We start from the raw sequence: 14,255 nt of genomic DNA on the forward strand, positions 1-14,255 counted from the left end.
GGCTGAGGAAAAGCATGTGTGGTGGGCTGTTCTGAACATGGCTGTGAAGCTTCTGCTTCCTTGGAAGGTGAATTTCTTGATTACGTGAGGACTGCGGCCAGTGTGAGTCAGATATCATTTCGTGTGCAGAGTATAAGTTGTGAAGCCTGTAGATGACTTCTTTTTATTTTTACAGGGCTGTGCATCATGGAAATGGTACTTTCCGTACCATTATGCTCCATTTGCTTCAGATTTCGTTAATATTGCGGAGTTATCAACAGAGTTTGAGAAGGGAACTAAACCGGTATGTGCGATACATTTTGTACTGCTATTATTTTCTAATTTGATCGCGTTTTATTTAATGGCACTGTCGGTAGTTCAGACTGTATGGCGTTGGAGATTAGTGAATAATGAATTGGAAAGGATGTGGAAGGAAATGGTTATAGCCTTATTGAAAGTATTATCCTGACATGTACATGGAGGGACTGAGTATAACCACAAATGACCTCATTTAGGATAGCCAGTATGCAGACAGAGGATTGAACCTAGGACCTCAGAAATTTGAAGCAGGAGCGCTGTTGTGGATGTCGGTGGAAGATAATGTTGGGAAGTTATTTAGTTGTTTGGTGATGTTGCAGTTCCGTCCACTAGAGCAGCTGATGGGCGTGTTCCCGGCAGCCAGCAGTTCACACGTTCCAGCTCCGTGGGCCACTCTCATGAGTGATCCAGTAAGTGTAACAAATTTTTGCTGAATAATGTACCCGGTGCTCAAACTATCACTTCTGTCGGTTGTACAAGAATTACGAGACTATTTAGTGAAGACTTAATATCGCCTACAAGAAAATAAATAATGTTTGTCTTTGATTCATTTCAGGATTCCCCCATCATTGATTTTTACCCAGAAGATTTTAAAATTGACTTAAATGGAAAAAAATTTGCATGGCAGGGTGTTGCTTTATTGCCATTTGTCGAAGAAAGGAGATTATTCAAGGCATTAAAGCCGTACTATGAAGTCTTGACCTCTGCAGAAAGTAAGTACGAGTCAACTGTGGTGTATACAAGAATGTAAAAATGTAGATTTTGTATTCACAAAAACAAATTCTTCTTGTGGCTGTTCCAAAATTTCATACTTCTATACATATTTTGTCTTCAGAAACATTTGTTTTGGTTGCGTTCCTTTACGTTTGTCCTAAAGATGGAGACAACCCGTGTCTGAAATACTGAACTACGGTCAGGGGACCGCGTGACACTAGAACGCAAAAGTCTGTGACCTAAACCGCAGAAACCCGAAGTCAGACATGACAATTATGCTCTTTAATCCTTGATGTTTTAAATTGAATTGAGGTCTTGAAACTCTATTTGGAAATAAAGTTTATTTTTAGCATAATTATTTCTCTGTCGCTTAATTTATAGAAAGACGCAACCTACGGGGAGATGACAGATTGTACGTGACATTGAAGAATTCTGGCTACGACTTCATCAAGGGCTTGTATGAGAATAAAATCGACTTCAATGATGAAGTTAATGTTAGCATTGACGGAATGCAAGGTACCGTTCTTCTCGCAGAAGACTGTGTGACTCAAGGAGGGTGAGTGCAATAAGTCGTACATTAACGATAGAATACGTCTGATGATCTGGGTAGATTCAGGATACGGAGACGTAAGTAAAATAAAATGATAATTGAGCATTCTGAACTCACATGCGTATTGCAACATGAATTATCGTACTTTGAGGAGGACGACGGTGAATTGCAACTTACTTGTCATAATTACGCTGCTTGGCAGCCGTTAAAAATTAACCTCTGTCGGCCATGCATCGCGCTGTGATATGCAGACTAAATGTTTCTATACTAATTGATACAAAAATAATGCCTGTGAATCTAGGAAGATGTGCTACTTTGTTACAGATCTCTGCATTCGCCAGTTTTGGGGCTCTCGGTCCTAACCAGAAATAGCGTATACTGGTAAGTTTTCGGTGACTAGCAGCAACTTACGCTGTTTATATTTCAGATGTGAGTTTAATAAGGCTTCATGGTCAGCACTTTTACTTTTTGGGGTAATTGCAGTTGTTGTTTGCATTAGCGAAAAGCGCTTTGACTTTTTGTGGAAAAATGTTAGATACATAACATGTGGACAATGAAATGTTGTCTTCTGCAGTTCGATCGACATATTTATTTATTCCCTCTTGAAAAGACATTTTTCGCATAAATATTTATACGTGTGTTTACTTTGCAGTGTCAGATTCCGGGATCCTAAGTATGAAGATTCATTTGTCTTTCCTGCACGTCGTCTGAAAGGAGCGAGGTATTGGAGTTTTATAAATAATACAGAAATTTCATTTGCAAATATTTTTTATCCTACATGAATAATTTGCGTTTCAATGTCGACAAATTTGTGTTATTTCTGTAAGTGGTCGAGTTTCACAAACATAAAACTACTTTTAAAATAAACATTTTGTCTAATGTTTTGGATGGTCGATGAGATGATGGGTGACCTATGTCTGCACCATCTTGAAATAACTTTCTATAACTAATTGTGAATCTGCTTAATGAGACTACTGAATTTCTTTTGCCACTGAAATTTATCTTCAGTTTCTTATTCCCTTTTCACGTGAAGGTAGCATGTGCCCGCGTCTCGTTCATTGGCAACGATTACGCCGTTCTCTGTTGTGTTTGTAGAGATCCACCTAGAGTGCTGAAGCCGCAAGATTTAAGTCCGTCTCAGAACAGGGGATGGAAACCCCAAATTGGAATGGCACCAGCAACGCAGAGGGCCTCGCTGGGTGAAGCAGGACACAGGATGCTTGGGTAAGTTACTGATAAAGCTTCTTTTAAATAAATGGTAAATATGAAATATGTAAGAACCAGTCTGGTACTTTTATAATATTCTAGATGGAGGTGCGCCGGTCACAGTGGACGCGCGGTCTGAGGCGTGGGTCTCATCGCTTGGACACCATGACCGTGGGTTCGAATCCCACTCAAGCCATGGTTGTTTTTCTGCGTTGTGCTGTCCTGTGTACACGTAGAGGCCTTGCGATGGGTCGAGTAATACCGAACATCTAATAGATCAAGAACCTCCAAAAGGAGGCGCCTTTGCTCCACATACGAGCGAAAAGGGCATGAAAAAATGTTTTACAGACTGCGGCTCATTCCGCCTTTTGGTGGAAAGTTGAAGAGTGTCTACGAGTAGGCAGAAACGATTTAATTAACTTCCTATTACAACAAAATAAAATCGTGGTTTTCCCTTTTTTTATTGGTTGAATGTTTCTGCATTGAGGGGTATTCAAAAAACTGTAATTAGAAACATTAATTATTTATTAAGTTATTGTAATTATTTGTTTCTTTCATTGTCAGACATACGAATGTGAGAGCCGGATTAGGCATATACAGCGCCGTTCCTCCTACAATCAGCCAAGGACTGCAGGCGTTGACGCAACTCGCTGGTTTGCAGCCGCAGAATCAGTATAGCCGGCAGATGCAGGTGCTGCCGCAGTCGGGCTGGGGAAGCAGTGAGTGTAATGCAAACTAAATTTACATTTATTTTTACTTGGTACTGGCAAATGTGGTTTTGAAAAAAAAAAGAATAATCTTCATCAAAATCTTGGGTTTATGATTTGTGCAGAAATTCATAATTTTTTTGTATTTATAATAGTTAATTTTGTCACGGAAAATTTGTGGATCCTTTATGGGGTAAATGGCAACAAAAATTAATTAAGATCCCAGGATCTCAGTGACGCAGATGTGAAACGTGACATAACACCACAGACATTTTCAAAATGTCGAACGGTTTCTAAGTTCAGTATTTTAAATTTGTTTAAAATTACCAGAGTATTTTATAGTTAAAAATTTAATTTTTTTCAAAATAATTGTCAGAACGTTTGAAGGATCGAGACTTTGGAAAGTTTAAAATTTGGGAAACTTGAAAACTAACGCTTTGTATGATTTAATGTGTAAAATATTTTTCAGGTCTCTAAACTTTCAAATTTTTAGAAGTTGAAGGAATTAGAATTTTTATGTTTTTCAGTATATTTTGAATATTGGAGAATTATGACGACAGCAAGAACATATGCAAGGATGGTATGGGTACTTTGCCTCATGCTTTTGACACGAATGTTTGCGATCTTGTGGCATTTTCTTCTGTTCTCGGCGAAGCTTCTGTAATCACACGAGCATCAGATTAAGATTTCATGTAGTAAGTTTTGTGCCGGGGTGCTTTCCCCAGAGGAAATCATGGCCTGGTTGTGACGTTGAGTACTCGCCCCCATCTAGTGCTGAGGTTAAAAATGACTACCCCCCGAAACGCCCACATGGCGTGTAGCATACCAGCATACTAGCGTTACTTCTCAAAAGTGTAGAGCAGCAAGGACCATCCGATGTCCCGCGAGCCACATCCAGCCCGAGGCCAGTTGTTGCTGTGCCAGTCTAATTATAATTAGACAAATAATTATTTGTTACTGTATTATTTTTCCTTTATTTCTAAGGATCAAAAAAATCGCGTTTCTCACGCTGTCTGCCGCTTTACATCCAAGAGTTATAAGTGATGTTGACGCTAAAACACTACTTTGAAGTGCGTGTTTTCCGTGTAAAAATTATACCAGATACAAGTGTTGCAGGGACAAATTTAAAATATGTATCGCTGTTGTAATTTCTGCGTATTTAAAGTTTAAGTTGGATCGTGTTTTACGCCAATTTGTCATCTCTGGATAAGCATTAGTCTCTTGAAGATAACGAAGATTGGCTTTTAGTTTTAAAAAATTGTGCCGTGAGGTGATTTTGGCCCCTGGGTCTAAGGAGGGAAACGATTTTTGGCTCGAGGGACTGAAAATGTTACAACTCTTGGTGTACTGGTTTCTATTCAGTCACTCTTAATGCTAAAAGTGTAGGTGGTAGGCCTGGCCCTTGGATGGAAGCTGACGTCATCACGAGGTCTCTGCCCTCACAGAACAACACGAAAATAATAAAAAAACATCTCAACCATTCTGCGTCTTCTCCAGTTGCAATTATTTCACGACGCTGACTGTAATGCTGATGCCATGTGACGTTAATCAGTTGTGCGAGGGCGATTGTTATCGATTAATCGATTTAGCATGAAAGTATCGAACGTTACGGCTGAATGGTTAGCAGTCATTTGTCTTTTCGCGAGGTTTTTGTTTCGGTCTGGAAACAGGCTGTCCCGAATGAGTTATTTCGTGGTTTTACTTAATTCTCACCAGGCTAATGTCGGGATGGAAGAAAAACACACGACTTCTCCCTTTCGGGCTTTTTCAGATTCGTGTCATTCTAGGTGTCTTTCAACAAACGGCAAATATGTTAATATAATTATAGGAATGATTGTTATCCTCTTTTTTTTAGTTTTGTCTTTCAGAATTTAATGTTGGCTTTGTGGTATCACTGTAGCCTCTTCGACATGCTTACGACAATCTAGCAGCTGCGCGCGCAACCTATGGCAATGACAAAAACACTTCTCGACTGTTTTAATTACGTGTGACAGGCGACTCACTCATTAAAAGCCGTGGCGTTCTTTGGTGCTTGCAGAGCACGTGCCATTACTGTAGTCACGACTAAGACGAATAATTGGATGTTGATGCAGCGACTTGATGTGGGCGGGCTCCATGCATTGCTTCGTAGCGGAAGTTTTATTATGAGTTAGAAGTGTGGAGCAGGATAAGGCTAAAGTTATTGTTAGCTCGACACACCCAATCGCCTGATAGCGTGGTGGTCACGGACTGCGATTTACAGCGGCCATTTAATAGTTTGAATCGTCCGTTTTATGCGTTCTTTGCGCCAAGTTCTTGCCAACTGTTATCTTTGAAACTGCTTGTCAGATTTATATGATACGTCAAATCGAGAGGGCTTGCGGTAAACGTTGTTGGGCAGATGTTATTTTGATTCGTGTGGGTCGAATATAGCCGCGTGTTGTCATCATCATCATCTCACTGAATTACTATTGTGAAACTACGGTCGTACCACTAATATCGATCTAGCCTTTTCACACATTTTTAATATTATCTTTATATCACGTGTTCCCATAAGTCATTTGTGGAACGTGATTGGCAGTCAAGCCCAATTCGTGACGGAAATAAGTCGTGTGCGACATGGAAATGTGATACATCCTGTCAGATTTAGTGCGACGCCGCTCTGCATAGTTCACGAAGCGCCTGTAAATTCGTCAGATTTTGTTTTCTCTTACGTGCGAACTTTGAAGCACAGAATTGGTTCCGTCGCTGGTCGATAAAGAGCGTTTGAGCTCACCCTATACCGTAGGCTTCAGGGCGGAGGATTGAGGGCTTTGTTCGGCAGTAATTAGGGGAGGCGAGCCCGAGCATTGTCGGCCCGTCACATCTTGTCATCGCCTGCTGTTTGGCTAATTTCTCCTTTTACTTGCCCTCTGCTACCGGATGACTGCTGTGTTAGCCTGTTGTACTCCGCCAGGAGTAAGTCACAGAGACCTATGAATTAATGGGGGAAGAATATAAACAAGAGTGTCTTTTTCCCTGTCACGTTTCATTCACTTGGGTTATATTAAGATATATGTCTGTCTGTTTTGTCCTTCGGATTACGGATAAGACGCGAGCGATCTTGTACGAATGTCGTCAACACAGAATTTAGGCCCTGCATTAAATTATTGCGAAATATTCTGCAGTGCGTAGTTAGCAAATTTTACCAGGAAATAGTTTTTTTGTGTGAGTTTCTAAACGCGACACTACAACATTTTGGTCATTGTAATAATTCTGTAGAATTGATAAAGATATGAAAATAACCCGTGTAAAATCACATGTAAAAGAAAAGAAAATTATTAATATTTAACTGTAAACGGAGAAGGGGAAGCAGAATTATATTTATAAGAATAAATATTACGTAGTACGAGAATTATGCCACCGGATGTAGTTATTTTAAAGCCGTGGACCGCAAAAGAGCGACGTTAAAGTGGGCACAGTATTCTTTAAAGGTGACTCACAAAATGATTGTTACCGTCATTAAAAAAACTAAAAATAAATTAACGTAAAAGCAAATAATTTCTTGACGAGTTGAGTAACTAGACTTCTCATAAAGCGTATTATTTGAAAGAGACACGCGATTTCAGAGCAATTTATTTATTAGCATTTAAGTATGCGAATGTGTTGTGTGCGCGGTACAAAGCAGTTCTGTTTTGCCTGAGGACGTTCTTCATCCTCCTGTTCTGTTTTGTCCACTGCCTGATAAACAGGGGCGACAGTTTGCTGTCTCTTGATCTTGCGGCCAGGTTAATCAAGTCGTTACGCGAAGCGAAAGGCACGTCTTTTTTTTTTGTCCGGCCAGGAATCTGTCGGAGCCTCTTTCTTCCCCGCGGTTTGCTGATGACAAATGCGGAAGTGACCACAACCTCCTTCGTCGCCCCCTCCCTTCGGCTTCCTTTTTTTCCCTTATCTTTTGATCAACATGAGGGGAGATGTGTTCGAGTTCGGCACGTGAACTTTCCACATGCCCTCTTTGCGATTTCTCATACCTTATTAGCTCTGACTTTAATCAATTGCAGATTGTTGCTTCGGAAAATATATTCCTTACCAGAAAACAGAATATCCTCACGCGTTCTTTGCAACGCGCGTTTAGAGGTAATAAATCCGCCTTGTTCCATTGTTCCCACCTTGGCCACCAGATCGCAGCACCTCGGTGTCTTCCTCACGACTTTCTTCGTCCGCCATTTCGTTATCACAGCTCGTAGGATATTCAAAATTCGTTTTTGAGGTCGTGCAGAATAGCACAACGTCCACATCAAATTTAATCAAAATCCGTCCACTGGCTCTCGAGTTGATGGGCTGACGCTATGCACCGGGTATTGTCCGGTGGCGGGCTCTTGTGAGCACGGTAATGAACCTTAGTGTTCCATAGAACACTAAGAATTTAATGACTAGCTGAGCCTGCTGTCAGCTTTTCAAGGATGCCTCTGCTTCATTGAGTTAGATAACAAATTATATAGCTTTATAAAGTCGGTTCAGATCAGTTAGTGTAGTGACTAAGATATGGGCTGGATAACTGGGGTTCGATTCCCGATAGAGGCAAGAGATTTTTCTCTTCGCTCCCGAGTCGAAACCGACTCTGAGTCCACGCAGTCTCCTGCCCTTTGGTTTCAGTCTGGTTTTCCCCGTGGCTATTGCAGCCGGGACGTGAAGTTGGCCACCCACCTCTAGTACCGAGGTTAAGAAGGAGTGGAGCTGTACTCCACAACCAACTCCTCTTCGTGGCGTGGTGCTTAGTTAAACACGTGGGACAACTTTTACCTAGAGCTCCAGTACAAAATTTGATACGTTTCCGTTAGTTTCGTCCTTGGACTGACGAACACGTCTTCTGTACGCAACGTAACTTCGTCGTGCTTAAGTTGAATGCGTCGCATTTCGTCCCAACTGCCTCAGACTCCGGCTGGAAGATTCAGTCATGCAGACGGCGCTCATAAGCGACGTGTTCTACACACAAAAGAAAGAGCTATGAAATATTATTTGAGTGAAAACCGTGTCTCCCCGCGTGTAAACCCCAGACATGGCACGAGGTGGGGGAGTCCCTTCCGATCTTATGGTAGAATCTTTTATTCGTTTTGAGGGAGGAGTCAGTTAGGTTGGGTCGCTGTCCGGGCCGCTGCTGTGTCAAGGAAGAAGACCACTTGAGAAACGCAAGCAATAATGCAGCAACGAGGTCGGGCGAAGAAAGGAGACGGGTTGGCTGGAACGAAGCGCGATGTGAAAAAGTTGGAACGGGGTGAATTTCCTCTGCTGTTGTCATCAGACGTTTGTGTGTTTTGTGGAAGTAAGGGCAATGTTGGAGAGGGTGGTTGTTAATAGACAGCGATCCAGATAGTAATTAAACATGAAGTGATACATCTCGTTTGTATTTTAGTCAGCATGAGTAGTCGTGCTAAATTAAACGCGATGCGTAGAGGTTTAACTCCACGCATTCTTAACTTCGGCACTGTATGGAGGCGTGACTGGTTAACTTTGTGTTTTGGCCGAGTTGCCATAGGGGAAAGAGCCCCCAGTAGACCTTGGATAGAAGATTTATTGGGCTGTACGAAGTTTTATCAAAATGCGTCAGAGTTCTATGAAACAAATATTATTTTATTAATGCTTCTTGACCATTAAATTGCACTAAAATCGACCAAGGCGGAAAGGGTTCGACAGATTTTTTTGTTTGGATCTGTCTTACTGGTTTCGACAACAGACAGACAGACAGAAACGTGTTTTCAAATATTTTTCAAGACTCGCCAAAAAATGAATTAGTGCAGATCTGTTCTTGTTTCTGCCATTAATTATAAATTTTAATAAAAACGTGGACGAACGATAATAAGCTGGTTTGTGAATGCGTTGCAGAGAATGTTTAAACCGCATTTCCTTCTTCGTTTTCTAATACTAGTTCGTCGTGTAGACCTGTCTAATTTCAGAACGTGATCTGATTAATATTATTGAAATATTCCTTTCAATGGCACTCGAAGTTTATGTTTATTATGGTCATTAAAGAGCTAAGCTGTTCCAGGGGATATATTGAAGATGTAATAAGACAGAAATTGGAAATCATTCATTTGCCACCGGTTATTCTGTGTTACGGTAATAGCCCTACTCTGGAAGAAATTAGTGCCACTAGAACGCAAGAGTAGTCCAAACGCACCCATCTTATGTCTTGAATTATGCATTTATTAATAAAGATTTCAAGAATTACATGACTTCGCCCTTCGATGCCGAAGCTCGTATAAATAATATATGTGCCTCCAAGAATTAAGGCCACTCCGTGATGTAAGAGCCTTTGACTTGTATTTTTTGAACTCATGACAACTACTTTGTCACTACACACCCCTTTTATTCGATTTCATCGGGGATGTCCAAAGTTTTTCACGAATGTGCCACGTTCTCAAATTCTAGACTGTCTACGCCAAAGTCTTTTCAAATTATAGTCGCCCAGCATGTAAGTATGGGTTACTTTCGTATTGAAAAGTGGCATAATGAACTGCTCAGATTAAGATATTTTCTGTAAATTTTTACTGTATCTTTTTCATCGGATGTGAATACAAATCGGGCATAGATCGAATAAAAATAAGGTGCACTAAAATACGACTAACATTACTGCAGTATGCCTGCCTGTCAGGTGCAATTGAAGGAACTTTATTTGTCACGTTCTTAATTCCTGAACACGTAGATTGTAAGCTCTATTGGGCAAGAAAGTTAGTTCTGAATAAAACAAAGACTTTACAGGCTCGTGGGCCGTACTTTGGAGAGCCCTGGCTTGTGTGTGTGTGCAAGAGTAAGTTTGCACGGGTGCTAACAAATAAATAGAAGTATGGCCAGGAACCAAACATGTGGAGCTACTCAGTTCTTGATTGCTGGTTCCGATTGCAGCGCAGCTGGGGGGAATCCCAGCGCCCGACATTAGTTCTGCTGGCATGCACTTGAATAGGGAGTGAAGTTAGGTTGCGTATGTTGGAGCAGAAGCAATGAGCTGGATAAAATTAGACACTTGTTATTCTGAATGATGCGTGTTTCTCTTCGTTTAAGTTCATTTTTACCTCATTTATTTAACACAACAACAAAGTAGCGGACTTCCACAGTAGCTAGTAGTATCTTTTAATAAGATGTATTTATTTGTAGGTGGAAGGAAGCCTTCGTCGTCTAGTTTTGAGGTTCTATCCTTGCAGTTGCTTAGGGGCTGAGGAAAAGCAGGATAACCAGTATTTGTGGCTCTAAATATTTGTGAAGAATTAAATGTTGCTGTTTTATTTGCCGGTCTGTTACGCGGGACAGGTTGGTTTGCGGGTGTCGAGTTGCGTATCTTCTTAGGTTCGTACAGCAATATGCCTCGCTAAGTGGAAAATTACTTTATATCAATATTGTATTGTATGCCAGCAACCCTGTAATATCCAGGTAGAAAGCAGGCTGGGTCTCAACATGGGGGAATTAGGTTCTATTGTGTCTTATCACAAGACCTTTATCATTATATACGCCTTATTACCTCCTTCCTTCTAGCCTGACAAACACCCTCGCTCTCTGTGTATAACAGTTTGACTGGGAAACCACAAAATTCATCACCCCCCCCCCCCCCATACTGATTTTTTTTCCGTGAATCCATTCATCTTATTCGATTGAAAGCCAAGGCCAAGCAGCTTGTCTGCACATTCCATCCGTCATGTTAGCCATAAGGACAGATATGTTTGTTTGTTCGTATATTTGTCTAAAGTTTAGATTTTTAACGACGTTCTTCGAGTGTATATTTCGGTCCCTTATACGTAGAAACGGTAAATTTTAAGAAATTTTGTTTTTTGGTATTTTATCCAAAATGGTCACCTGTTGTTAATTTTGCCAACTCAGAGGTTAAACCTGCGCTCACAAGGGATAAAATTATTCTGGCGAAAATCGCGCTGGTCCAGAATTGCTGTGTTTGCTTGGATTCATACGCTGTTTCGTGCTGCATTGTCACATTGACCTGTTCCTGATATTTGATGATGATGGCAGTATTTTGTTTCTTTGGCCTTGAATTATTGTTCTGCAATAGACTGCCGATTTTCTGGTTTGGTTGGGAAATACGTTCTCCCGGATAATCCGCAAGACCGGAAGGAAAACACGAAAATGTAACAATTACTTACAGTGTTTTATTTTTAGTGATTTTCTAACCACAGAAAGGATTTATATAAAATTTAATATAGTACATACCAAATAGTAAAAAAAGGATTCCAACGAATAGTAATAACGTTCCATTGTAGTAAACTTTAGGTTTTACTAACAATTGATTTATGTTAAATCGTTAAAGAATGCCATTATTGTATTTATTCCTTTCTTTTTAGACGTTGTAATTTTCACAACAGATTTTTTTTAAAAAAAAGTGATATGTCGTTTTCGAACAAACCAGATAGACCCCGGTTAATCCGCCCCTAGACAATCGGGATTGTACTTTTTTTTTAAAATGTTGGTATTTTATTGTTTTACTTAAATAATCGTTACCGCTCATTGTTATCGCTGCCGTTGAAACTCAGTTTGAACGACAGAGTCAATGTTTTTAGGATTCCTGAGTGAATTCTGTCTAAAATGTTTCGTTTCTTTTATCTGACTCTGATTTGTCTACGACATGATCACTTTCCATTCTGATATTTCTTTTCTTCTCATCTCACGACTTTCAGTTTAACCCCTTCTCGTTTTTTGGCTGGGGATCATAAGAAATGTGCAATTCTTGATATTTCGTCCACCGTCTCCCCTCGACAAAAATTTTACGTCACTTGTGAAACTCGGGGGAGGGGGGAGGGGTCCCTCTGTTTGATCTCTCGAGATGGCTGCGAGCTTGGTAAGGCAGTATGCTTCTGCTACAAGTGGATGCTGGGCATTGTTCTCTGCGAAGTACTTCAAATCTTGACTGCTGTGCACCGAGAGTTGATGGATGTTACATACGCGACTCCAAAAGCATTTTTTTTTGCCTCGTTCTTGTCTCTTTTTTTCTTCTATTTCTTTGCTGCTGTTATTTTCTCTTTCCCATGCCTAGGGTGAGGGGGAATTTCATATTTTTTGTGTGACAGGGTATTCTTTTTTGAATTGCTGAATATTTGTTTCGCTAGTGTGGGTTAAACTCGGTATATTATTTGTCCTTTACGCTTAACATCGGTGTTTACTGCAGGTACAGTTGTTATTGGTAATCAAGCAACATACGAGCAAAGATCTAGCTACTCTTTAGTTACTGAGCTCACGAAGTTACGAGCAACCAATACATATTCGTAGCAGGGCTGTGGAATCGGTACTGAAATCTCCGACTCCGGGTTCGACGCCGACTCCGAAACCAACTCTTTCATAAAATCTCAATATGTATAAATAAGGGTAAACCTACTAAAGTGGTAAATGGCACCATAAGAGATTTCATCACCACCACGTGAATCATCATCATACATTTTAGACTTATAACCTTTATTTAAATATTATTGCAGAAATCGGTTTATTTGTAGACCCTTCATATTCTTAAAGTACCGGAGCCAAAGTTACAAAGCATTATTCCCACACCATGGGGCTCAACGCGTCGTTGAATCTCCTATAATTGCTTCCGACTCCGACTCCACAGCCCTGATTCGTAGTCTGTCAGCTGGAATGGTGTTGTGTTTCGATAGTTTCCTCGGTGTTAAAAATCGGCCACGTTAACAGGACAGAGTCGAGTAATGTAACATTTAGAATGTTTCGTAATGTTCTCAGCTTGGGAGCTATCTCTTGTCTGCGGTTGGGTTCACAAATTTCGCGAAGATTTCCGTTTCAGTCCTTTGAATGGCGGTATAATATTTCTGTCTGCGGCACTGTCACAAATTCGTTGGTGTTAGCTTTTTCTACGCTGCGAATTCCGAGCTGTCTTCAACCCTATTAGTTCAGGGGGTCATCTTGCAACGTTATACGATTTTTCTGTGTCCTTGAAACATTAAATTTTGTAACGATTACTGCAACTAACCCCCCCCCCCAATTTTCATCCGAAACGTCTGGCCACTTTTTTCTCCAGGGTTGTCAAATGTCTGCATCTAGGTAGACACTTATTTTTATTGTGTAAACAATATAAATAAGCTGTGATCGTGGTTTTATTCGCTTGGACACGTAACTATAGGGTAAGTTTTAGTCTGTGTTTATTCTTCGTGGTTGTGGCTGGTTATGCCAGGACGGGAGCAGGAAGTTCGGTTTCTGTTAGGACATAGAGCCCGACAGCTTTTGTAGAAAAGCCATTTATACTCGCAGTCCAGACTTGGTGTGCATGTCACATCCACAGTCGTTCATACATTTGCAAATTACGCTAAGAGTAGCAAAATATATGCAGCATTTTAATGGTTGGCGAGTCCACTTGAACGACTCACTTAACCTTTAGGTTGAGCCTTGCCCCTGCTGCCTTCGTCATCACGAGTGGATAGACGACTCTTAAGTGACACCTTCTGCCACGTCACTCTTGTTATCAAGTCGATTTGGTGCCTGTTTTTATTTAGAAAGTTCGCGGATCATTTCCTGAATTAGCTATAATTTATAAGGTAATTATGGGATTGTGCTTCATAATATCTTGTCGACTGCATTCTGCTGAGTTTTAACGCCATGTAGCCTCGTAGGTGTGATATGGCGTCGCTTTTACCACATTTCGGTTCTAGTAAATGTTATCAAGCTCTGGTAGGTTCGCCAGTGTTATGATACTTCTCTCTTTTTTTCTGTGTTAACTGCGTTCTCATTGGAGGCGGTCTTGTCGCATGCTACATACATAAATAAGCTTTGCCAACTCTTCTGGGCCCGTTAAAACAACACGTATGTGCCTTATAGACACTTCA

The 14,255-nt window shown here is 40.7% G+C and overlaps 1 protein-coding gene across 2 annotated transcripts in view; it reads left to right on the forward strand.

Annotated features, from left to right (window-relative positions):
* The window catches only part of Rat1 (5'-3' exoribonuclease 2 Rat1), a 51,548-nt gene that overhangs the window by 8,674 nt on the left and 28,619 nt on the right, over nt 1-14,255 (forward strand). The window contains exons 11-18 of one of the 2 annotated variants that reach the window (XM_022062225.2): nt 176-283; nt 618-707; nt 854-1,010; nt 1,393-1,567; nt 1,886-1,942; nt 2,214-2,282; nt 2,657-2,785; nt 3,332-3,492. In XM_022062225.2, coding sequence (XP_021917917.2) covers nt 176-283; nt 618-707; nt 854-1,010; nt 1,393-1,567; nt 1,886-1,942; nt 2,214-2,282; nt 2,657-2,785; nt 3,332-3,492 — 946 coding nt within the window. The remainder of the gene's footprint in view (nt 1-175; nt 284-617; nt 708-853; nt 1,011-1,392; nt 1,568-1,885; nt 1,943-2,213; nt 2,283-2,656; nt 2,786-3,331; nt 3,493-14,255) is intronic. The other variant, XM_022062235.2, reaches the window with a different exon arrangement.

This window comes from Zootermopsis nevadensis, unplaced genomic scaffold (genome assembly GCF_977971745.1).
Source record: "Zootermopsis nevadensis isolate Lab colony 2312 unplaced genomic scaffold, Znev_1.0 Znev_ptg000007l, whole genome shotgun sequence".
Taxonomy (NCBI): Eukaryota; Metazoa; Arthropoda; class Insecta; order Blattodea; family Termopsidae; genus Zootermopsis; species Zootermopsis nevadensis.